Source organism: Terrapene carolina, unplaced genomic scaffold (genome assembly GCF_002925995.2).
Source record: "Terrapene carolina triunguis isolate 2854851 unplaced genomic scaffold, T_m_triunguis-2.0 Scaffold62, whole genome shotgun sequence".
In the NCBI taxonomy this organism is placed as follows: domain Eukaryota; kingdom Metazoa; phylum Chordata; order Testudines; family Emydidae; genus Terrapene; species Terrapene triunguis.
The window spans coordinates 62,557,308-62,582,395 of NW_020664413.1; the positions used below are offsets into that span (position 1 = coordinate 62,557,308).

General features: G+C 43.6%; 1 protein-coding gene across 1 annotated transcript in view; it reads right to left on the reverse strand.

The window, feature by feature from the left end:
• Window positions 1–331: 331 nt before the first annotated feature.
• The window catches only part of ERBB4 (erb-b2 receptor tyrosine kinase 4), a 940,185-nt gene continuing 915,428 nt past the window's right edge, over window positions 332–25,088 (reverse strand). The window contains exons 25-27 of the mRNA XM_029910528.1: window positions 6,095–6,142; window positions 4,839–5,136; window positions 332–777 (exon numbers count right to left, since the gene is read on the reverse strand). Coding sequence (XP_029766388.1) covers window positions 332–777; window positions 4,839–5,136; window positions 6,095–6,142 — 792 coding nt within the window. The remainder of the gene's footprint in view (window positions 778–4,838; window positions 5,137–6,094; window positions 6,143–25,088) is intronic.

The following is a 25,088-nucleotide window of genomic DNA, read 5'->3' on the forward strand; positions in this document are numbered from 1 at the left end:
CTTGACAGCAGGCAACATGCCACTGGCCTTTACTGGTATTCACTGGCTTGTCTGACCTTCTGACCCTCAGGGTCTGTGAAAGGTGAGAAATGCCAGCTTTTGGCCTTCTTTCATTCCTTCATTCAGTCTTTCTTTCTTTCCTTCCAGGTTCCTAACCCGATCAGCAAATGACTCAAAGGTGTCTTTCTACTTGGAAATATCAAAGTGAGTGAACTGGCAAAAAGAGGAAGCTCACAGGAGACAGAGAGGGAGAGAGAGAGAGAAAGGAAGAAAGAAAGAGAGACCGGCGGCTAGAAGGGGTTGCCTCTCTACTTGTGTAATACTGATGTCACTACACCACCGTGTTTCGATGTCTGTAGGGTGGCGGGGGCAGCACAGTGCCAGGCTTCAGGGAGAACTCAGAGAGGTATTCAGGGTTCTCTGCCACGATGGGCCGGATCCGTCCATTTTGTTTGTAAAAATATTTTGTGCTGTACTCCTGCAGGTAGTCCGGGTGCTGGAGGGTGCTTCGCGGTGGCAGACTGTGATTCCAGTAATCCGGGTTGTTGAAGGCCTTCTTGGATTTCTCTGGCAAAGGAAGCCCATTGTTCTTCAGGTACTCCGCGTTTTCCAAGGTATTAGCAAAGGTGCTGAGGTACAACGGCTCGTTCACATACTCGTCCTCTGCTTTGGGCTGCCCGTTCGGGGCGCTGTGATACTCGGGGTTGTCCAGAGCTTGAAGATCACCGTTCTTTCGTCGAGAGACAAATGGGTTCTCCTCTACTGGGTTCAGGTAATCTAAAAAAGATAGAAGGTATGTCAACACATGGTAATATGTCCACACAGCAGCAAGCATCTCTGACTGGCAGCTCATTTGAATGTAAACTTGAGACCAAGGTTCCCAATGGTTACAGCACTCTTTACTTATCTTCACTTCACTACTATCAAATAGTGCCAAGTCCCTAACTGAGATTTGGGCCACACTGAACCAGGTACTCTACAGACTGATAATGGGAGACAGTCCCTGCACAAAAGAGGTTAGTGCCTAAACATAGACAAAGGGCAGGGGATAGGAAACAGAGAGACTAAGTGACTTGTCCAAGGTCACCAGAGAGTATGTGGCAGTGCTGGGAATAAGTATTGTTGATTAATTGCAGTTACCTCATGCAATTAACTCAAAAAAATTAATCGTGATTAAAAAAATTAATCGCAATTAATTGCAGTTTTAATCGCACTGTTAAACAATAGAATACCAATTGAAATGTATTAAATATTTGTGGATGTTTTTCTACATTTTCAGATATATTGATTTCAATTACAACACAGAATACAAAGTGTACAGTGCTCACTTTATATTATTATTTTTGATTATAAATATTTTCACTGTAGAAATGATAAACAAAAGAAATAGTATTTTTTCAATTCATCTCAAACAAGTACTGTGGTGCAATCTCTTTATAGCGAAAGTGCAACTTACAAATGTAGATTTTTTTGTTACAAAGCTGCATTCAAAAACAAAACAATGTAAAACTTCAAAGCCTACAAGTCCACTCAGTCCTACTTCTTGTTCAGCCAATCACTAAGACAAACAAGTTTGTTTACATTGATGAGAGATGAGGCTGCCCATTTCTTATTTACAATGTCACCTGAAAGTGAGAACAGGCATTTGCATGGTACTTTTGTAGCCAGCATTGCAAGGTATTTGTGTGCCAGATATGCTAAACATTCATATGCCCCTTCATGCTTCAACCACCATTCCAGAGGACATGCAACCATACTGATGACAGGTTCTGCTTGATAATGATCCAAAATAGGTGACATTGTAAACAAGAAGTGGGCAGCATTATCTCCTGCAAAAGTAAACACATTTGTTTGTCTGAGCGATTGGCTGAATAAGAAATAGGACTGAGTGGAATTGTAGGCTCTGAAGTTTTACATTGTTTTATTTTTGAATGCAGTTTATTTTTTTACATAATTCTACATTTGTAAGTTCAACTTTCATAATAAGGAGATTGCACTACAGTACTTGTATTAAGTGAATTGAAAAATACAATTTCTTTTGTTATTTACAGTGCAAATATTTGTAATAAAAATAAATATAGTGAGCACTGTACACTTTGTATTCTGTTTTGTAACTGAAATCAATATATTTGAAAATGTAGAAAACATCCACAAATATTTAAATAAATGGTATTCTGTTATTGTTTAACAGCGCCATTAATCCCGATTATTATTTTTTTTAATCGCTTGACAGCCCTACTGGGAACCAAACCCAGATCTCTCTGAGCCCAGTGCTTTAACCGCGAATCACTCTCTAGAAGAGTTGGCTGTATGGTCCACTGAACAAAGAACTGGAAGGAGGATACTGGGGTCTATGCCTGCCACTGACTCTCTGTGCGACCTTGTCTAAGTCACTGAAACTCACCACTATCTCAGCATCCCTACCTGGAAAATGCTAGATTAGCATTATCTCCACTTAAGTCTCCTCTGTACTATAAACATTTCCACAGTCTAACCCTGTATGGCTGTTTTATTAAAAACACAGCTATCTGACTGATTAAAAGCTGCCCCGACTGAGTGACAAAGGGCCTCAGAATGTGGAGGAACAAAGATTCTAATTAGCACCGAGAGGGACACAGAAGAGTTCCTGAGCTAGCACTAAACCGAGAGTAGGACTGTGTGAAATTAGTACAAAATGTCAACACTGTGATGTAAACAATACTGAGGGTCACAGCTGAAAGGAGGAAAGGTTAATGGCACGTGGTGCTTGGAGGGAAGAGGAGGGTAAGTCACTCTCACACAGCAGCACAAAGGATTTTCGATTTCCACCAGAAACCCATTAGGAACAAAATGTTGGCAGGCTGGATGGTTGGGAGATATTGCACACCTCTTCTGGACTAATGCAACATTGTTAGCAAGTTCTCTCTTGAGGTCAGAGCCTGTAGCCCTCAAGCCTTGGTTACCATGTGTTAACTGACCTACAGGGTCTCAACAGCGCTCTATGAGAAACAATGTTTCACTGTAAAACACAAAGCACATCAGATGCAGAGAGGGCAGGGTGACCAAGAGGTCAATGGAGCTGTTTGCAAGGGTAGTGGACTGTAAATGGAATTGCTTGGAGGTTAACTATAGAAAGAAAAAAAACATCACTGATGGGGGACATCTGCAGTGAGAAATGTCAGAAGTATCCAGTTATTCAAGTCCAAAACCAGCTGGATAAAATCCACTTCTTGAATGGATTTTGTCTTTCATCCTGAAGGATCCCAATGCATCTTATTAGATTATGCACTTAAGAGTGGCATTAAGCCACAGCCCTGGATAGGGGGTGGTGTGCACCTCACTGGGAAGTAGGCACAATACACCTGAATCTCCACTGCCTTGCATCTAGTGTCTCATTTACACTCTGGTGTGAGTGAGTGGAGAACCCCTGCAAGGCAGTGAAGATTCAGGCCGTTGTCTCCAAGGAACAGGGGCCGGGGTAGCTCATGGTGCACCTCTGGAGAGGGTGCAATGTGCGATATTCCATTGTAGCCAAGGATTAAAGAGATCAGGTACATTTAGGATATAGAGGTGAAATATCAGTATTAATTAATGTTATAACAGAGGGCCAAGAGGCCTTAGGTCTGTAAGATATTTAGCTTAGCCAAACGAGGCCTCAGGCCTAGATAGGCTGACATGAGCAGCTAACCAATGAGTGACCTTGTGTCACAAGCTGAAACAGTTACAGTAATAGATGTGTTACCTGCTGGTATTTAGGAAATGTATATTGCAATGGACCTGGTCAGAAGGGTTTGGGGATTTTTGCAGACCTAGGATGTCAGCAGATGTGCTAACCACAAGTTGTTATGGTGACTGAGGGACCTAAATGTTAACAAGTATATTAGGAACTAACAAGTTAGCCTGTGAAAAACAGGGCACCTCAAATTTAATGGAGTGTGGAAGCACCAAAGGAAAAGGGGTTGAAACCTTCATAAATACGTCTGAACCCCAGTGGGTGTCAGTGTAACTCATTATAAAAGGCATAAACCAGCCTGTGTGACATGGGAGAGGATGATGAAGATGATGCTGAGGAAGTTAATGACTCCCATTCCGGAATTGTGAGTGATGACAATCAGAAGGCCAGACACTTTGTACTACCTCTCTGTCTGCTGTTGTATTTCACTGTTTGCAGGATTGTTTATCAGCTCAGTGGATTTGTTAATAAAGGGACTCGTGATAAACTGCAATTCTTTCTTGTGTATTCCTCGGCTCACTCATTCTAATAATATTGGTAACAATCTTCCTGATGCTGTAGCCGCTGACGAGACTGAACACATATCGACCATTGCAGGCTCAGAGATTAATCAATAATCAATATAAAAATCTATCAGGCAACACCTTGTTCCAAAGCAACTAATCCCCCCTCTCAGAAGGCTACAGTCACTAACCTCAAACAGTCCAATCAGATAATTTATACAAGGTTTTTCACTAGCACCTCTCTTGAGCCCTAATTCATCAAAGCACTTAAAGACATGCTTAGAGTTAAGCACAGACTCAAGTGCTTTGCTGAATGAGGGTGCAGATGAGCAAAGCTCCTTGCATCCTTTTCACCTCCCCTTGGCACCTGTGAAGTCACAATCCAGCTCTATATATTGGGCCATGGAATTTGGCTGCTGTTCAACAGTACCAGTCACGTAAGTTCTTTAGAAACACAGGAAAGTCCACAATAACTTCTCCAATGGAAAACACAGAAGGAATTTAGGTACAGTAGGAACATGTAATTATACATGCTGGAATTGGGCATGTGTGTGTGTGTATTTCAGCCAAAAATTTGTGATTAGCTCAGTCAGATCTTTCACCGCAAAATGCTAGAGGTTTACCTGTTGTGGGTTTGTCTCGCATCGGAGTCATGTACCCATCTTCATCCAGCTCGCCCCGTTGGCCCCGCTCAGGTACAAACACTGTTGGGTCAGCGCTGTACCTCTGAGTGTTGCTGTCCTCTTGTGCGAGGGCGGCCACCTGCTTCCGTAGCGTACCATTACAGCAAGTGTCGTCAAAGATCTCTGCCGTGGCCCCCTGGATGGCTGGCGCCTCCGGAGTTATGCAGCTGACAGCTCTGTATGGCGCAGGCACTCCTTGTTCTGTAGCAAAGCCGCCGCCTCTGTACACAAACTGGTTCTGTGAGAAAGACAAAGTGGTGCAAGAGAGAAGGACAAAATAAAGCAAATGACTCAACACAGATGTGGAAGCTCCTTTGGTTTCACATCAATGTTTCATTTTATCGAATGGTCAAAGCCTTGTCTAGGCCAGGGAGGCTTGCCACCATTACAACCTCTGGTGAAGATACACAAAGCCTCTATTTGCACTGGTGGTGCGTACCTGGGTTTCGGCCAGACTGGAACTCCAGCAGAGACAATAATGGTTTTGCCTGTTTACATGAATGCAACTACACAAATTGCTGGCCACCAACAGCTGGTAGTAGGGCAAGTCCCCAGTCTATGCAAGGCCTAATACTGAGATATACAGTAGCAGGGACCATAATGTGTAGGTCTCCTTAACTATTGGGCTGGCAAGAACAACTGCTCTCCTAACAACAAACCTTAAACCTGACCTGGTGGAAACCTTCCTCCAGAGAGGAGAGAAAAAGCCTCCATCTCTGAACTGTCTTTATTCAGAGTGGGCCTGGTTTTGGTGTAAACAAGTAGCAACAGTCGAAGAGCAGTCATGTAAACTATATACTTCTTCCATTGGGAACTGAATTTTAGCTTGGTAAGATGCTTTCCCATTGGTGCATCAACTCATTGCTTTGGCTCAACCTAATAACTGCTCGTCAGGATGAGCACATCACGTTCAGAATCATGACAAAACAGACAATCATCAAAGCACTTTACCTAGATCCTTTTTATGAACTATGATCACCCATTTGGGATGCATAGTACCATAGAACTCTGGGCTTCCTGACGAATCCAGACTGGGATTAGAGAGACCTTGTAGGTTTGCCCAACCTATGTATTAATTCTAGTCACTGTTGGCACTGGAGTAAATTGGGCAATTTGCGAAGAGAATAGGGGAGGAAACAGAAGGTTTAAAAAGCCGAAAAAACCTAAAGGATGAAGGTTGATTGTGAAATACTTACTCCTGACATAGGGGCGTAGGCAGGAGGAGGGCTGTGTCCAAGTTCACTCTAATAGGAAAGAAAAATGGAATGATGGATATAAGAAGAAGTCACATGAGCTGTATGAACTAATGGGGAAAAACATGCACAACAGTGAGGTTTACTGAAGAGGGGTCAATTCCGGCCATTCCTACTCAAGCAAAACTTCCAGTGAAGTCAGCAAGCCTTCAGTGTTAACGGGAGTCAGGGCCGGCTCCAGGGTTTTGGCCGCCCCAAGCAGCCAAACAAAAAAACCCCCAAAAAGCCGTGATCGCGATCGCGATCTGCGGCGGCAATTCGGCGGGAGGTCCTTCGCTCCGAGCAGGAGTGAGGGACCGTCCGCCGAATTGCCGCTGAACAGCTGGACGTGCCGCCCCTCTCCGAAGTGGCCGCCCCAAGCACCTGCTTGGTAAGCTGGTGCCTGGAGCCGGCCCCGATGGGAGTATTACTTGAGTAGGGCCTGCAAGATTTGTCCCTAGTTGATTAAGAATGGGTGCTTGCTGAGAGATGAGTGTGTCTTGCCAATATCCTTGGTTTAATTTTTGAAAGGACAGATTGTACAGAGAGACTGATGTACGCATGCAGAAGGCAGGCTCATCCCAGAGACACTGCAGAGCGGGGAAGGGTGTGGGGTGCCACCATTTCTAAGCAGCCTGGGCTATACAGAGAAGGTTTCCTTTTCCACTCTTATCAACCAGCGAGGACAGGGTAAAAACTATGGGAACTTTGAACTCAGGCAGCGGGTGAGCTAAGGTGGCTTTAAACCACCTTTGTGCCCTCCCAATCCTGAGCTGCTTCAGGAGATGGAGAGGCCCTTGGCCTCTTTTACATAGCCCTGGGGGCCTCTCTAAGTTCTGGAAGCCTCTCTGGGGTGTCCTATGGGCCCTGGCATTGCCTGCAAGCTCGGTAGAGCTGCATGCTGGGGCCCTGTTCCAGATGTGGCCCCTGCTCCTGACTCACCTCCTCTTCTCCAAACTCTACCCCCAGCATACCTCATATGCCAGGGCTTTCAAGGGACTGCTTGAAGGGCAGTGCAATCTTCTATAGAGCCTATGCAATGGGAATTGGTACAGGGCCTCTTTACACTGCGAGGCTTCTTTTAACTGCTGCCATAGGCCAGCATAGCAGTGAGGCTCTCACACCAGGTCTGCGCACACTAGAAGGTGGTCAAAACTAATATTTTTTGCCTTGAAAATTTTTGAAAAAAGGTTTCATTTCAATTCAATTTTTTTTAAAATTGTTTTTGATAAAAAAAATCAATTGAATTTAGTTGAACTACTTTATTTGGTTTCAGTGAGGAAAAAATTCCATTTATTCTTACTTTTAAAAAATGTGACCCATTTTTTTTGGACTGGAAAAAGGCGGGGTAGGGGGGAAATGTAAGACAAAGTGTGTGTGTGGGAGGAACTTTGCATCCAAAAAGTGCATGCAGCTTTACCACACACCAATCTCAAAGACAGTCCCCTTTTCCCCCCTAGTCAGTGGGATGAGTGAGTAGGAGTATGGAGGGACAGCAACAGGCTGGCGGCAGAAGCAGAAATGGACTGTAACCACTAGAACACGCTCCTCTACAGAACCTGGAATCCTGAATCTACATTCCTCTCATGTCAGCAAACAGTGCAGGCTTAATTCGGCCCCCCCTGTGCGTATGCATCACAATATTGTCTTTAATTCTGTAGTGAAAGAGACTGTCCAGGAAGGGAGAGATGTTATCCCTTAACAGTGCAGCGCAGTGGAATCAACAGCTTGTGAGAATTTACGGGCTAAATCAAGACAAAAAAGATAGAACTGAAAAGGCTTGTCTGCAAAACCGAAATAACTGCTGGTATGAGGGGTGGACAATGACGAGCAAACATCAGTACCTTTCAGGCCCATCAAACAAAGCAAGGATTCAGGAGGCAGGCCCTACAGGATAGCCCTCTGTCTGCAATCTGCTTCAGGAAATGAGGGTTATGACTGAGAAGCCTCCAAAATGAGCTATGAATTGCCTCTTTTGGGGGAATCAGGAAACAATACTAAGAACAGCATAGCTGTTAGTGGCTTTTGCGGTAATTTCCTTGATGAGTTCCTGGAGCTGAGCTCCCAGAGCTGAAGCCTGGATCATCACGCTGAGCAGAGGATTGGCTCCTGAATCCGGAGAGCCAAGGGGACTGGAGAAGTCCCAACGTATGCCCTTGGGAGAACGATTTGAAGGCCAGTGTGTCCAAGGAGCTTTCAGCACCTGCCTGCTCAAAATGTTGTCCCTCATGCCCCAATAACAGGGGATGCTGCAGGCCTGGAAAGCTCTCTCCCCTTCAGGGCTGATGAGGCTAGACAGCTTGGGAGAAACCTGCTGAGAATTTTATCCTGATTTGGAGGGGGGAAGGTTTAAGTTAGCCTCCAGGGCCAAAATAGGGCCTTTTGGAGCCATGCAGGGGCATCTGAAGACAAAATTTGGTGGGTACCCTGGATCTTCAAACAACCCCAAAGGAAAGAGGAAACGTGGACGGAGAGGAAATCATCCCCAACCGCTCTACAGTTCCTCTGGGAATAAAATAACGATGCTGGATGAGTGTGGTAGAGCATGAGGCTCTGGTTGGAGGCTGGAAGTGCCTGGCTGTGTTCCTTAAGTCCTTGCCAAATAGCTTTCTACTTCTGAAGGGCAGAGCTGCTCTGGGAACAGAGCTGTCGTTGCTGAGCCAGCTGTGGCTGCTGCCAGGTCTAGAACGGAGGATGATACAAGCTGCATGGAAAGTACCGTCCAAGGCAGGGGGATGAAGAGGACTTGGAGGAGACAGCAAGAAAATGCCTCAATCCTGTCCCAGCTGTGTGCAAAAAAATCCTCTCCCTTGAGCAGCCTGAGCTGCAAAACAGTGTGAAATGCAACCTCCAGAGGCATGGCAGCTTCCACCGCTCTTCCATAGCTGACAGATGGCCCAACTTATGGTGCCTATTAGAAAGGCTGATCTGGAGGAGAGTTTCAAGACTTTCACATCCACCTCTAGGGATATTTGGGATGATTCCTCTGAGAAAGGAAGGGGTGTACTGTATGCACTGTCTCTCTAGGGTTAGCAAGAGGCTTATGTACTTATCTGTTCATCACAAAGGTATACAGGATAGATTTATAGAGGGAAGGAAGCTACCAAATTTTGCAACTGCCTCCCTAAGCCTTTTCACCAAGAGAAAAGAGGAGCTGCTAGGGGAAGAGAAACCAGAACAAGAGTGTGTTCATGGCAGCAGAGAGACATCGAGACCTGCAGTAGGCACTTGAATATAGTCTGTGAGTTGGGATCACTGCCAACCAATCCTTCTGCAAGCTGTAGGATCTCGGAGGTGGATTTGGGGCACTAGAGTATATCCTTTTAAGCAGGGAAAAGATGTTGGATACAAGAGGTGGAGAGCTGCCCACTGAGATCTGAACACTACTGGTCTTGCCTGTTTCTCCAGACATAATGTCATTCGTCAGGCTTTTTTTCTTGGGGCTGGGATCTAGCAACACGACTGCAACTGAGAAGGAGAGAGATCAAGGTTGGGGAAAGATGCTTCCCAAGCTGCCAGCTGCTGATCAGAACTACTAGCAGTGGCTATTACTGCACCAGGGAAGAACCGGCACACTGAAAGGCAGGATCCTGTGCTCAAAAGAAAACCCTCTTCCCCTAAAATGCTACATTCAGGGAACATTCCTGACCTACTCCAAAAAGATGGGGCAGAGGCAAGGACTGAAGGGAGACAAGCAGGAATCTGTGGAGAAGGCAGAGGCTTCAGGCAAAACTGATGATTGCAGACTAGTCCTTTGTGAATCGAGAACTAGGGAGCGATGATCTAAGAGGGGCACTCTCGGAAACAGCAAGGACCCTGAATCAGGGATGGGAGTTCGCTGCCTATCGCTTAGTGCTCCTTTTTTTTCTTCATCTGTCCTCTGATCACTGGAATGGGTTCCCTAGGGAGGTGGTGGAATCTCCTTCCTTAGAGGTTTTTAAGGCCCGGCTTGACAAAGCCCCAGCTGGGATGATTTAGTTGGGGATTGGTCCTGCTTTGAGCAGGGGGTTGGACTAGATGACCTCCAGAGGTCCCTGCCAATCCTGATATTCTATGATTCTATGATCATCTCAACTTCCTTCCTGCTGTCCAGGAGATTAGAAAAGTGTAAAAGAGTCAGATGCCAGAGGAACGCTGTGTATGAACCAACATGGGGGTCCTATGCCTCTAGGCTGCAGAAAGAAAAAAAAAAGGAGTTGAGTCAATAGGAGTCTGTCAGCTGGGAGAAACAGGACTTTTTGCTGCCTTACTTCCTTGCAATTGGAACAAATATATTCTTCAGTTTGAATGGAATCATATTTGTACAACAGGGAAGGAATACACAACAATACACCTTCTATTTTTGTTTGTTCTAAGATAACCCAACCATGGGTTTGCTTTGCTTCATTAACCATGAATCATGCAGTCATCCCTATTCTGTCTCCATATTTTCTTGGCTATTATGCTTTCAATTAAATATACACTGCATGACCGTAACAAATTAACTGACCCCCTTAGAATAACCCATTACAAGACCCTCTTAGAATGACCCCATTCCAAGATATCTGGAGAGGACGTACCAACATGAATGCATTTATGGTAGCTTATGCTCACAACCTCTGGTCAGCAACCTGCACACTACATATGCTGCCAAGTAACATCACAGTAATGATGTTTTCCTCATGCATTTCCTTTATCTCGCCATAAATGCTAACCATAGAATTCTCACCATAGACTACTAACCAAGGCTCTTTTCATATCTATTGTTGTCTGAGCAGTTTCTTTTTACATTCATTTTATTTTTTGCCATCATTAAAGCTCTGCAGTCATTTTTTCAAAATAGGAGGCAAAGAGAACAGCTGTGGTGCAAATTAGTGGGTTGAAAATGCGATATAATTGTTGTTTAAATGTTGTTAAATTGCCTCCTAATTACAATGTGAAGTCATAATTTTGTAGGCTTGAAAAACAACTTTTCGTACTTAAGAACCAAGCCAACTTTTATTTTATTGTGTCACTTTTAGTTGGCCAGCAAATTACATTTTTGGGGGTGGGGGAGTGTGGCACGGAATACTTTTTATATTTCCAGTGGTGAAGTTTCAATAGCTGAAATTATAAATCTGATACAAAATACTTTGTGGATTATGATGGTTTTTTGGTTTGGTTTGTTCTTGCATTTTACACACTGACTCATTGGAAAGAAAAGTTTTAGTATAAGTAGGGTCTGAAAGATAGAAAATAAACACAACTCTATACTGTGCCTTTTCCCTCACATACAGTGCCTAAGTTGCCGAAAGCAACTAATGATTTTTGCTTTGCTCCATGGTCCGGGTGCTCAACTTGAGATCCTTCTTGAGGAAGTCTGATTATTGGAGGGCACATGCTCAGCACTTTCTGAAAAAATCAGCCCATTTTATTTAAAGTATCTCAAGATGGGTACTGAAAAAATCTATGATCACTTTTCAACATGTAGGCTGGACATCTATGTTAGATACATCCCCCTAAATTTAAACCCTGATTATAGGCTATCAGGAACCCAGCATTTCTAACGGTCCATCAGCATCCCTCATAAGGAACGTGTACGATTCCAACTTTTTTGGCCTGTGACCAAGCACAAGGCAAAGTACAACAGGCAAAACATTAAAACAGGCAAAAATGTTCCCTATGCCCTTCCAGGGGGCCTTGTGGTATTAAATGCCAAAGACCTAGGAGCTATTATAATTTCTAACATGCGTGTAAAATGAGTCTCAATAAAACAAAGGTAAATAAGACCTTTGTGGGTATTGCTTTGTGTTATTGCTCTCTGTCTGCTAATCTGTTTTCCATTTCCTGGCCTCTGCAGTCTCTCTCGGTCAATAGCTCCTCTCTTCATAGCAGGGACATAATGTCGTTGTGGTGGCGCGTTAAAATGTAATGAAAACAAAGATAAACCAGCCGCTCCATACTGGACTCTACACAGCCTTTGGAATAGCCTCTCTTCTGCGTCTCCTTTCATTTTACGCTGATGGGATCTTGCCCATATTATCGTTCCGAGCTGTGATTCTCACACTCCATTTCCAGTAGCCCCTTCTGCAGTGCTTATGGGACCCTGAGCCCAGCATCTTCCCCACTTCCCCCGCCTTGACCAGTCTTCTCCAGAGCTGCACTCAGCATGTTTCAGCTGGCAGGAAGTGCTGAGAATCGGTGAGTCTTGACACTACCAGATGGGACTTGGGTGTTCACCCCTGCACCTGCATCCCTTTCATCCCTGGTGAGGGTCCAACATCCCCAAGTCTGGTTCTTTCACACAGCAGCTCTGAGTGCTGCTGGGATGCTGGTTTTCATTGTTGTCAGGCAGGAAACACAAACATTTGATAGGGAAGTCTGCAAAACTGGAGCCACTTCTTGTTATAAATCGACCCTAAATTCACATTATCCAGGATGTTTGCCTTACGATAGGGCAGAGTCTGTCAAGCTCAAGCTGAGCCACACATAACTCTGCAAATAGCCCCAGTGACTACAGAAGAGACACACATGCTTGGTTTGCTTGAGCTAGCACACTCAAACTAGCGGCGTGAACACGGCAGCATGGGCAATGGCAGGGCAGCCACCTGAGTACAGACCCAGGGGGGTCAGGCAGGCTTGTACTCAGGCAGAATACTTGTGTTAGTCAGCAGATGTGTGGCTAAATTTGACAGTAATACGTTCTTTTAACTGCTTCGTTGCTGGACCTCCACTCCAGTATCCGGCCTGCCATGTGGTTCTACTGAATTCATAGGATGGTTCCAAAGAACACTCAGATGTATATTGTCCAGTGGTCAGTACAAGAGACGCATTTTGCCTGACATACTTGGCAATTTATGTAGCTGTCACATTGGGAGTTAAACCCCTGCTGAAATCTCTGGTAGGACTGCTGGGTAAGTGCTCCCAGGCATCAGGGTTTATGCCCTATCAAAATGACTCACTGATGGAGCCAATCAAAAAAGGTTTGTTGTGGAACATTTCTGGACGAAAAACGGCTCTTTCGACCAAAGTGAAAATGTTGGTTGAAATGTTCTGTTTTTTCAACAAAAAAATGGAAATTGAAAACCAAAAACAAATTTTATGGGAAAATCTGCACGGTTTGATTCTGTTTAAAAATGAGTTTGGGGTTTGTTTTTTTCATTGAAAAAACAATTTTTTTTCACAGGAAATTATGAATTTTTTAAAGGACATTCTTTAACAGCTCTACGTCGTGGTACTCACAAAAGAAGCCAACTGAGCTTACCTGGCACCAGGCTCTTGGAGTTTGCTTTAGTAAAAATGGAGCAATTACCTCAGGATTTGTCTCACAAATCTTTAAATCGCTCTCACGTACAAATCTCCCTCCCCCACTTCACTATGCCCTGTTGCACCTTGGATAGTTATTTACACCTGTGCAAAGTAGGAGTAAAATACTCCCAACATCCAAATGACAATATGTCACACCCATTTTGCACAGAAGTAAAATGACTGCACAGCAGTGCACAGTTTATGATATTTCTTACACATGCATTTCGGACCTCACACGTGCTCTGCCTACCTCCCTTTGTGGAATTCTATGCCAGGGCTGCTTGTACCTAAGAATAGCTAATCAGCAGAAACTGTCTTGATAGAAACCGAGTGAGTATCCAGCCTTAAGTCACCAAACTGCAGCCTCCTAAATGTACCTGACCGCACAGCTGCTGCTGTAAGCATAAAGATTTCAGCAGTCCGCCTGGAATAAGGGCAGCTGGTTTATGCCAGTGGATCTGAATAATGTGCTTTGGATACTCTGGTAGTGCTGCAGACAGAACTAACAATGCATAGCTGTCCCATCAGCCCAGAGCAAACACCGGTTACATTTCAAAGAAACAGGCTGGTATTTACAACTGATCCAAACTGAAATGAAACTGAAATTGGAAACAGCTCCCCTGGAGAACATCCACCTCTTCCCAGAAAACTCACAGCCTCCTTCTGACCACTGAGTGAACCGCTTACTCTGCTCTGGCTTTAGACCACCCACAACAAATATATCTGACCCTAAACCAAAAGGAGGAAGGGCAATTTTGTAAAACAAAATCGGTCTATATAATGATACATATAAATGAATCAATGTTTGTACAATGATATCTAGAGGGCTTTGTAGACTAAGTCTCAGCTTTGAAACACCTAGATTCCCTGCAGTTATCCCAACAGGGTCGACTCGATTCAACTCACCAGTTCTTCCAAGGAAGATAAATTAGGTTCCATGCAGCTTACTGTGCATGGGACTTTCAGAGGAGACCTTAAAAACCAAGGTCTTGTCTGCTCTGTGGGGACATTAAAGAGTCCAGGGACCTTTGGCTTTGTCCCTTGTTGTTAGCCAATCTGGAACAGATCAAAGGGGTTGGAAAGTTGCCCTAATAGGACAGCAGTGGATTTCCCGTGTAGGGGAAGTCCTGGCTCATAGAGAGCCGGTGCACCAAAAAACAGGAGAGGGAAGTCAGAACACCTGGTATTCTGGCAATCGCTGGCAGATTCTGTGGCCTCTGAGGTTGATCCAGTTTACGCTGGGGCCTAAAGTGGCCCCAGCCACACCCGTGATCGTAAGTTTTAGAATGAGCTGCTCTCTGCAGCCTTGCAGCTGGGGGTCCAGACACGCTGCCGTTGCCCAGCGCTATACCTTGTCTGTGACTAAAACAGAAGTGTTCCTCTGCATAGCATTAAATATCTGTTGAAAAGACGTCAGTGGAAGTATTGGGAAAGGCGTGCAAAACAGGCTTAAATCTTCCTAATAACTAATTGTCTTTCATCAGGACATAATGATATATGAGTGAGTATTTTTTTCATATAAAATTGACTTATTTTACATTAATGCAGTTTGGGCATCAAACAGGCTGGAAGGAAAGCCAACCAGCACGGGGAGGGGGAGGGGGGGGGAGAGGCTCCATATTCTTATCCCTCTCTCTAATCAATCCATTTCACTTTCCTCAGGACTGATTCCCTGTCATTCTTTCTCCAGTACCGGGTCCCTTGCATTCTCCAACGAATGATACCCCTATAACACTTGGCACGTCCCCACGGTTTAGAGGAGAATAGTGGCCAATGACAGGGTCAAGACGTTGACCTTGCTTTTATGCAGTGGTACCTGAGTGAACCACAGAGTCCGAAAATGCCCCCTTTGGACACGGCTGTTAAACCAGAACTCTGAACTTTAAAGCACACAACTTTTGAAAAGCAGGGAAAATAAGACTAAAAACACAACATGCTTGTGATTTGTGATTGTGATATGATCCCCCGGCAGAAAAAAGCATAATAGAAAGCTGATGAGGAGCACTCGTGGCAATACCCCCACTACATAACCAGCTTCCCCATTCTGTTTTATACAGTAATCAAAGGCTATTCTGAGCCTCTCAAAATGCCATCAACCCTCATTGAGAATGAAATAGAGCACATCTCCGCCGAAGCCTTTACAGGAGTAATCTTTACAGCATGCTGGCCTGAACAGGGAGCTCTAATAGATAAAGATGGTTTTTTTTTAAAAAAAAATCCTCCTAAAATCTGAATAGTAACTTGATGATAATCTCTCCATTTTGTTATGCAAAGGGAAAAGAAACCCATAATTGTGCACTCTCGGTCTCTTAACGCAAAGAATAGGCTTCTTGATGAGATGCTGGGATGATTTAGAGCAGGGCTGGGAATCTGGTGGCAATAATACTTTAAAAGAAATAGCCATCCAACTGATTTGGATAAAGTAATCATTAGCATTCTAAATCTAAACCTCCTCTGTGTCTCCTCCACCCTACCCCACCCCATCTAGCTTTGCTTCTTTTTATAGCTCTGATTTTTTTCGTTATCAGCATTTAACAAATAAGGAAAGCAGCATCTTTACATTGGCTACCAAGTCATTTTATACCAAATGGATATGGCCCACATGAAAAATATGTTTAGGGGGTATAATCCCTGGCCAGACTACATCTCCCATGATGCACCATAGTCGCCCCTCTTGATGGACTGCTGTGATGCATCATGGGAGTTCCATGGACTCATGGGAGAGGTAGTCCAATTCAGTAGCCCATAGAAGAGAATGGGGCAGAAGGTACTCAAACAACAACTCTTATTGAGGCACTTCAGTGGCTTTTCCTAATCACTTTTTTTTTGGTTTTCACCTATAAACCAAAACCTTTTATGTTTTGGGGTATTCAGGGTTTTTTTGCCCAAAAATTTGACCATTTTCAAAGAACGTGATACTTTTTTGGCAAAAATTTTCATTTAGTCAGAAGCAGTTCCAAAGGAAAAGTTTCGACCAGCCCTAATCGTTATTTCCTGACTCCTAGTCCGTTGTCCTAGCTGTTGAACTATGCAGAGTTGTCTATCCTGCTTTTTTCCAAGATTTTTTTCCGCCCTCCAGCTGGCGTGGGTGTACAGCAATACAACATTGACTACTGCAGCGTGACCCTTCCTGTAGTGCTTCAGTGCAACTGCTTCTGTCATCCCGAATGATGAACACACTGTGCCCAGGCCCCACTATTAACTTCCCGGGCCAGCTACAAACATCCCTTGGTACCACTAAGGGCTGTGTAAGGTGTCTGCAATGATGGGCTGACGCTTGGCATGTCAGTGCATTTTAAAGTGTGCGTGTTGTGGAGGCTCATATATTTTGTAACCATCTACTTGGCTGCATAGGAGCCCCTTGCATTATAGGCTAAATTTTTAAGTGAATTTGGCACCCACAAGTCAGGGATAGGTTTTTAAAAGAGCTCAGCTCCCACTTAGGCACCAAAATAAGTGTTCAAATTTCCAAAAACTCAGCATGTTGCGTACTGAACTCTTTTGAAAATCTGGCCACATGTATCACAAGTCGATCTTCTTGGTGCTGAGCACTGTTTTTTTAAAAAAAGGTCCCTATGTAGGTGCCTAAATGGGATTCTTTCCCAACTCTGACCCTCACTGAGGGTTCTGTGCATTTGAAAATCTGGGGTCAGGTCTTTCTGGTCAGCCTCACCCACTCTTCCAGCTGTGCCTCCCAAATAAAAAGGGTTTTTGGAAACTCACTGAGTGCCTCATCAGCGGAGTTTAGAAATATTTGGCAGTCATTCCCTTTATAGCCATGGACGTTTTTGTTTTTTTAACAGAATCAGCTGCAAGTTCTCTTGTTTGTTAACAGAGCCAACAGCTATTCATAGATGAGGCAGATGCTCCTTGATTTTAAACCAGTGACAGTGAAGCTCAGTACATTTCCATTTCACATACTGATAGCTCTTGCAAAGTACAGCTGGGGTCCCCTGGACTGGTTACTGTCCTTTGGTGGGAGTGTGAACTCACGGTAATTCTAACTGGGGGAGGGTAATCCCGCTGCAAAGCTGATCCCAAATATATATTAAATTGGTAGCAAATGTGTGTCCAAACCCCAAACCCCAGAACAAATACCCTCCAAAACTAGAAAGGTTGAATCTGGATCTAAACGTTGTGGCTCGGGACCACGTATGTCAGAGAAAAAACAAGAGGGACAAGATTAGCAGTGTAGGGCAACTCTTGCAACATGATCTTCAACAGCTAGATAGCATGGGGCATATTAAGAGCCAGCTTCTGATACCCTTGCTCATGCTGTGCCTTTCTCTGTGAGCAGCACTGCTAATTTCAATAGGACTGCTCATGGAGTGAGGGACTACTTGTCATAAGGCTATGGAATCTGGCACTAAAAAAATACCCTGCTATAGCTAAGTGTTGGCCCACATGTGTTTTGTTTGATCCCAACATATGAATTTCACTCTTTTTTTCTGTCACAAATTGAGCATATTTTAAAGAGACATTGTAAATTATCTCTCTTTTAAGATAGATCAGTAAAACTGAACTGTTTTAATCTAATTTATTTTACATCAGATTTGATGCTTTTTTATATTCTACTCATCCTAAGCAATAAAATTAGACCAGGCAGTTTCAATTTCTGTTTATACCTAGGTTCGCTTTCTGGGTATTAGGCATAAAAAACTGCTTTATGATGTTGGCTTTCCAATACAGGGGCTAGAAACAGATACATGACATTAGACATTTCCCAGGGACAAGGAGACAAAAATGACTGAAGCTAGCCTGATGACTTAAAACATTGATTAAATTCTAAAATCCATCCAAAACTTCTTAAGGGAGACGCAAAGCAGAAAGAGTAGAGGACTTGGAATAAAAAAACAAAACAAAAAACTCTTTAAAAAGCAGGAAATGGTACCAAAACTAACTGACAATACCTAAGAGCAGATTCTGGGTCTGGTTCTGTTCAATATCTTCATCAATGATTTAGATAATGGCATAGAGATTACACTTATAAAGTTTGTGGACAATACCAAGCTGGGAGGGTTTGCAAGCGCTTTGGAGGATAGGATTAAAATTCAAAATGATCTGGACAAACTGGAGAAATGGTCTGAAGTAAATAGGATGAAATTCAATAAGGACACATGTCAAGTACTCCATTTAGGAAGGAACAATCAGTTGCACATGTACAAAATGGGAAATGACTGCCTAGGACAGAGAACTGCAGAGTCATAGGGGACCACAAGCTAAATATGAGTCAACAGTGTAACTCTGTTGCAAAAAAAGCGAACATCATTCTGGGATGTATAAGCAGGAGTGTTGAAAGCAAGACACAAGAAGTAATTCTTCCACTCTACTCCGCGCTGATTAGGCCTTAACTGGAATATTGAGTCCAGAAAAGAGCAACAAAAATGATTAAAGGTCTAGAAAACATGACCTATGAGGGAAGATTGAAAAAATTGGGTTTGTTTAGTCTGGAAAAGAGAAGACTAAGAGGGGACATGATAACAGTTTTCAAGTACATAAAAGGTTGTTACAAGGGGGAAGGAGAAGAATTGTTCTTCTTAACCTCTGAGAATAGGACAAGAAGCAATGGGCTTAAATTGCAGCAAGGGAGGTTTAGGTTGGACTTTAGGAAAAACTTCCTAACTGTCAGGGTGGTTAAGCACTAGAATAAATTGCCTAGGGAGGTTGTGGAATCTCCATCATTGGAGATTTTTAAGAGCAGGTTAGACAAACACCTGTCAGGAGTGGTCTAGATAATACTTATTCCTGCTATGAGTGCAGGGGACTAGATTAGATGACCTCTCGAGGTTCCTTCCAGTCCTATGATTCTTGGGTAAACAACTGATCTATAGATTTGACTTTATCATTGTACCAAATACTAAAACCACTAATTAGGGACAGAGTAGGGAAATATCTGGAACATTATGATGTGATGAAAGACATTCAGGATGGATTAATAAAACAATTAACCAAGTGTTTGGAAGAAGCAAGAGAGCTAATGGAGGGACACTGTCAACATAATTTTCCTGAATTTTAAGAATGCCTTTGATATAGTATCCTATTAATCTACAAGTTCATCTGTTATGGTATTGGAGATGAACTACAGCACTTGAATGCATAAGGAAATGACACAAACTAGTGGCAAGACATGGAATATTAGGATATATTTTGATCACCTATTTTGATTACCAGGACTTAGGAGAAGGAATGAATGAAATTGGATGCAAAGTTAAAACAGTTAAGTTCTTGGTTGCATATATAAAAGCATGAAGTCTTGCCTGAATCAGAGAGCTCCTGTCTTGCAGTGGAAATGGGGTTAGCAGAGGGAGAAGTCACATTTGGCAAAAACATTGACAGTTCTCGTCGCTTTATTATGAAGAAGGTATTGAAGAAATACAGAAGGTAGCATATAGCCGGAGCCAACCAGAACAAAAAGGCAACATTAAATGCAGGTTTGCTCTGAACAGTGAGCATGTAACACATGGCTCCATTTTGCTCAGCAAACATGCGCCCTGAGCAGAAGAGATTTCTGATAGTCGGCAGCAATTTAATCTAGCAGGAAGAGGCATAATGAGAGCCAATGGTTGGAAGCTAAAGCTAGACAAATTCAGACTAGAAATAAGGCCAAATAAGTTCATGGTGAGGGTAGTTAATTATTGGAACCACTTACGTAGGGTTGTGGTGAACTCTCCATCACTTTCAATCTTTAACTCATGACTGGATATCTTTTTAAAGAGGTGCTCTAGCTCAAACACAAGTGATGGGCTTGATGCAGAAATTATGGGTGAGATTCTCTAGCATGTGTTATCCAGGGGGTCACAGTAGATGATCACAATGGTCCCTTCTGGCCTTAAAATCTATGACTCCAGAGTCATATTGCTGACAGTTAGGACAACGTACTTTTTTTCTGCTTCATAAATGCATAGAGTTAAGGCCAGAAGGAGCTCTTGCAATCATCTCGTCTGACCTCCTACATAACACAGGCTTCCTTGTAATAATTCCTTTTGCCTCCTGTTACCCTTGCAGAACTGGCACAAGTCTGGTAGAAGCAGCTGGCTTCTATTCTGGCTCATGTCTCATCAGCAGAAACAGGTACTGAATTGCACTCATTGAAAATAGTAGGGATGAGGGCCCCATCACAGCCATCCTGTTATTAAAGCCCTCAATGCAAAGGGTGGGAGAAACAACTCCCTCCCCGCTTCCTCCTTGTGGTGGGGGCAGAGGGAAGTGATTGACTGCTAGCCTGTCCTATCGGCAAATTACAACACCCCCTGCACCAACTTAGCTGGGCGAACTGGCATTGCACACAGCATCTGTTTACTCCAGCATGCATTAATCTGCATAATCTTTATGCCAGGGCATAAAGCAGATTCTTAACTCCCTGAAATTCCCCTGCACAGTCTCCCCCCACAGTTGTCAGGCAAGCGCCCAAAAGAAAGGAATTCATAATAAAGGCTATAGGAGAGTCTGATTAAAGGGTCTCTATTGTCCAATCCATAATTTGTGAATATTGGAAGGTTAGGGCCCAATCCTCTAAGCACTCTCCACTCTTTTTGTGAATTTCTTCATTTTTGTGGAGTTTTCTCACAACAATCAGACCACTTTTCTAGTGATTTCAAAGGCAATTTTGAAGTTTGTAGAATAGTTATATAGTCATTGCAATTAATGTTAATGACTATATGTCTATTTATGCAATTAATGTTACTCTAAAATAATGACATAATTTCAAGGCATAATTATAATGTAAAAAAAAATGCAAAAAAGAAGTTTTAAATTTGTGAAATGTGCCACATGGCTGCAATGTGCGGGTTTTAAATCCACCTTTTGTTTATCCTTTGCATCACCCGGCAGACTAGAGTGGGGTTGCAATAGTCAATGGGGTTGTGCCTGGGCACTGATCTGGCCTGTCATCTCAGCAATTTTAAATTATTTTTTTCTCTTAATACCAAATCAACTATTGTATTATAAACTGTTAGATGCACAAAGTGGCTGATCTGTAGGGAATTGATTTGGTGCTCTGTGTATTCGGCATGTAACATGAGTAATGGGTGCAGTAGGCCACTGCCAGAGAATAGGCCAGCTCCACTCCTGCTTTGAAGTCAGATTGGCAGCAGGGGCCCTGCCCTCTAGGTTCCTACATAGGTCACCTATGTGACTAAGGAGTCTAGTCAAGCCAGAGCTCTGGTGTGCTCCATGTGGCAGATGTCTCAATTCTAAGAATTATGCCCAACATCTGTAATGAAAGTTGCCATGTCTGTATAAAATACCATTAATAATCATTCTAATTCTTCTTTTCTTCACTCCCTTTAAAGCCCACACGTTTATGTGTTTCTAAAAACAAATTAAGAGCCTAGATGAGACTTTGCCCTATTTCACTCTGGAGTGACGTTTTATGGGCTAAGTATAAATAGAGGTTCAGGAGTGAAATATCACCTGACTCTTATCTACATAGATGGCATCAAGGGTTTCTATAATATACGGTGTACAGAACACAGTAATAAGGGCTGCAATTGGAGGAGCTACTGAACAGTATAAATAGTTAGCAGCAGTGAGAATTAGCCAAGGTAAAAGCATTGTGGTGTACAAATGCTAACACAAAAGAACAGGAATATTTGTGAGACTAACAAATACCTTAGAGACTAACAAATGTATTTGAGCATAAGTTTTTGTGAGCTACAGCCCACTTCATCGGATGCATAGATGCACACAAAAGAGACTTCCATCTGTCCTAACACTGTACCTGTTCAGACAGGTCAGTACTTGTTAAAAAATCAGAGTCAATAATTGTATGGTTGTGAATGTAGGAGGTTTGCTAGCGCTAGCAAGGAAAGTCTTGGGCTTATAACCACTGCAGTGGCAATGACTAGACTTTCACAAGCATGAAATTATTCACCCAAACAGAACACTAAGTACTGGAAACCCACCAGTTGTTAACCCCTTTGCTGATTTTGGAACTTTCTGGTTGACAGGTGTTGATGAAAAGTCAAAATTTTCTGTGGAAAGCAGACACTTTATGTGAAAAATGTAGTTTAGCTGAAATTCCAATTTTCTGGACAGACCAGCCCCTGCATTAACTTTTGCCCAGTTCCATGCTGGGGAACTCCCCTTTAAGGGGGAACTCTTCTCCAAGGGAGTCCATGAGTTAGCCACAAACAGAGGAGTTTTGGTAGCCCGGATCCAGTAGTCAGGCTGCCAGGAAAACAGTGTGTGTGTGGTGGTGGAGTAACAGGAGGCTTTGGCCTTGTGCCTCCAGCCTATCTCAACAGACCCCAGAGGATTAGGAAGGTAATACCTTGTTTATTTCAGTGGAGGGCATATCCCAGGGGTTCTCAAACTGGGGGTTGGGACCCCTCAGGGGGTTGCCAGGTTATTAAATGGGGGGTCGCGAGCTGTCAACCTTCACCCCAAACCACGCTTTGCCTCCAGCATTTATAATGGTGTTAAATATATTAAAAAAGTGTTTTTAATTTATAAGGGGGAGGTCACACTCAGAGACTTGCTATGTGAAAGGGGTCACCAGTACAAAAGTTTGAGAGCCACTGGCATATCCCATCCCACTGAGGTTTCATCTTTCCTGCGGGATACAGCTTTATGTCACCACTGTATATTACACTGTTTTTTTGTATTTGTCTTATGTATATCCTCCTTCATTGGTGCCTAACCCTAGCATCACCTTGCCTGGATTTAGGATCATACAGCAGAAACTTCACAGCTTTCCTTAGCGAACAAATGCTCTGACTTCAGTTCACTGACTTTAATGTCTAAGCACAAAGAGGCTCAGAATCTCCCTGCTTTCCTGATCCCTCGTTAGAATTGTGCTATGGCACATTTAAGCCAAGAGGTTCTGTGCAGTATGCCCAGAGAAAGAGCACATTAGCGGCTCACAGTAAGCATGCCTCATTTTTTAAATTAAAACACAATCGCAGTAAGTGCAGGGCGAGATGGTGCGAACGGTATTTTTCAACCACCTCATCTCCAGGAAAGACCTGAAGATTCCATAGCTACTGGCTCCGTGTCTTGCCTTAGCTAAGCAGCATGGAGACTTTCACATAAATTTTAATTTTCCAGTAACAATGAACATAAACTGCCTGAGCTGCATCGATGTATTTGGTATTCACAGTAATAACACTGATCATAATGAGTTCATTTAATATTAATATTCGTTACGCCAAACAAGCATAAATCCAAGTTACCCAAAGGAAACGGAATAAGCCAGACTCAAAGCACTGTATGTATAGATACTTGAAGGCATTTCAGGGCTATGTGATTCCTGCAACTGACATCCATCTGTACTTAAAGTATGCACAGTAGAAAGAATACTTCTTAAAGGAGCTACCGCGCATTTAGTTTTAAATCAACATGAATGTTTAGAGGAGGAACAATTGCAGTCTTATCTCCATTGATTATTATCTGCATTATTGCAACTGCAGAGCAAACAGAGCAGAGCTTATATCCAGAAAAAAAACCTATCTGTGTTAGAAATCAGGGGCCTCTATGGCAACTATGTATCTGAGACACAGCATGTCTGATTCACCAGGGAGGTACTTCAGCATTATGCTCTGCTGAAATCTAGCCGTGTGCGTGCAGATATGTGCATGCTGCCTGGGGACTCCTGTAATAAATGTAAGACACGCGACTGGTAGCAAGAGACCAGACTTTATGTGCTGACCGAGACATCTGACATGGCTCAGAGTTATAATGGTTAATATCCCTGTCACATGAGAGGGGTCAGCCTCTGCTGATTCCAGCAGCTGTTATTATATATAAATTGTACATTCATCGGCCACACCCTCGGCAGTCTCCTTTCTCCCTGCCCTAAAAATAATGCCTGTGAATTAGGGTGAATGGAGCCCCAGGGGAGTACGGCACAATGCCATGCAGAGGGTGTGAATGGACTGTGTAGGCTCTCTGTACCCGACCCCCATTTTAGTAAACTGATATCTCATTGGTTACACTGCATTCGGGGCCTTCCACAGCCCTTAGCTGGCCCAGAAAGTAGTGAAAACTATTGAGAAAGTATAATATTATATTGGTCAAAACGCTAGACTTATAGGATGCTCTAGGAAAATTCAGAGCCATCACTCTATCCCCAATCCCACTGGCAGCCCAGTGTCAGAAAACGTCGCCCTCTCAGCATTAGTTAACACTGGTTTCCTCTTTATGATGTGACATTCTTCTCGGAAGAGGACTTGAAGGGGCAGGTATCACTGGGTACGTCTACACTGAAAAGAAATACCCATGGCACCGAGTCTCAGAGCCGGGGTCAATTGACTCAGGCTCGTGGGGCTAGAAATAGCAGTGTAGATGTTTGGGCTCTGAAACCCATTCAGGGGAAGGATCTCAGAACCTGGGCTCCAGCCCAAGCCTGAATGCCTACACTGCTAGTTTTAGCCCCGCAGGCCGAGCCCCGCGAGCCGAAGTCAATTGACCCAGCCTCTGAGACTCGGTGCTGTGGGCTTTTTATTGCAGTGTAGACGTACCCATGATGGTTGCATGGATCCTGCCTGATCCAGGCCCCCATAGCAGCCAGGAGGGAAGGTAGCATGGTGAGGGTTCTCCCAAGCTTCATGGGACTTGGAGCCAAGACCCTGCGATAATGGCAGCAAATCCCGCACCCTCACACAGGAGTGCTCAGGTGGCAACCCTGCCAACTCACACTCGTTGTTTTCCCTACATGGAGATGGGGCCCTGTAAAAGGAAGTTGTTTTAGTTT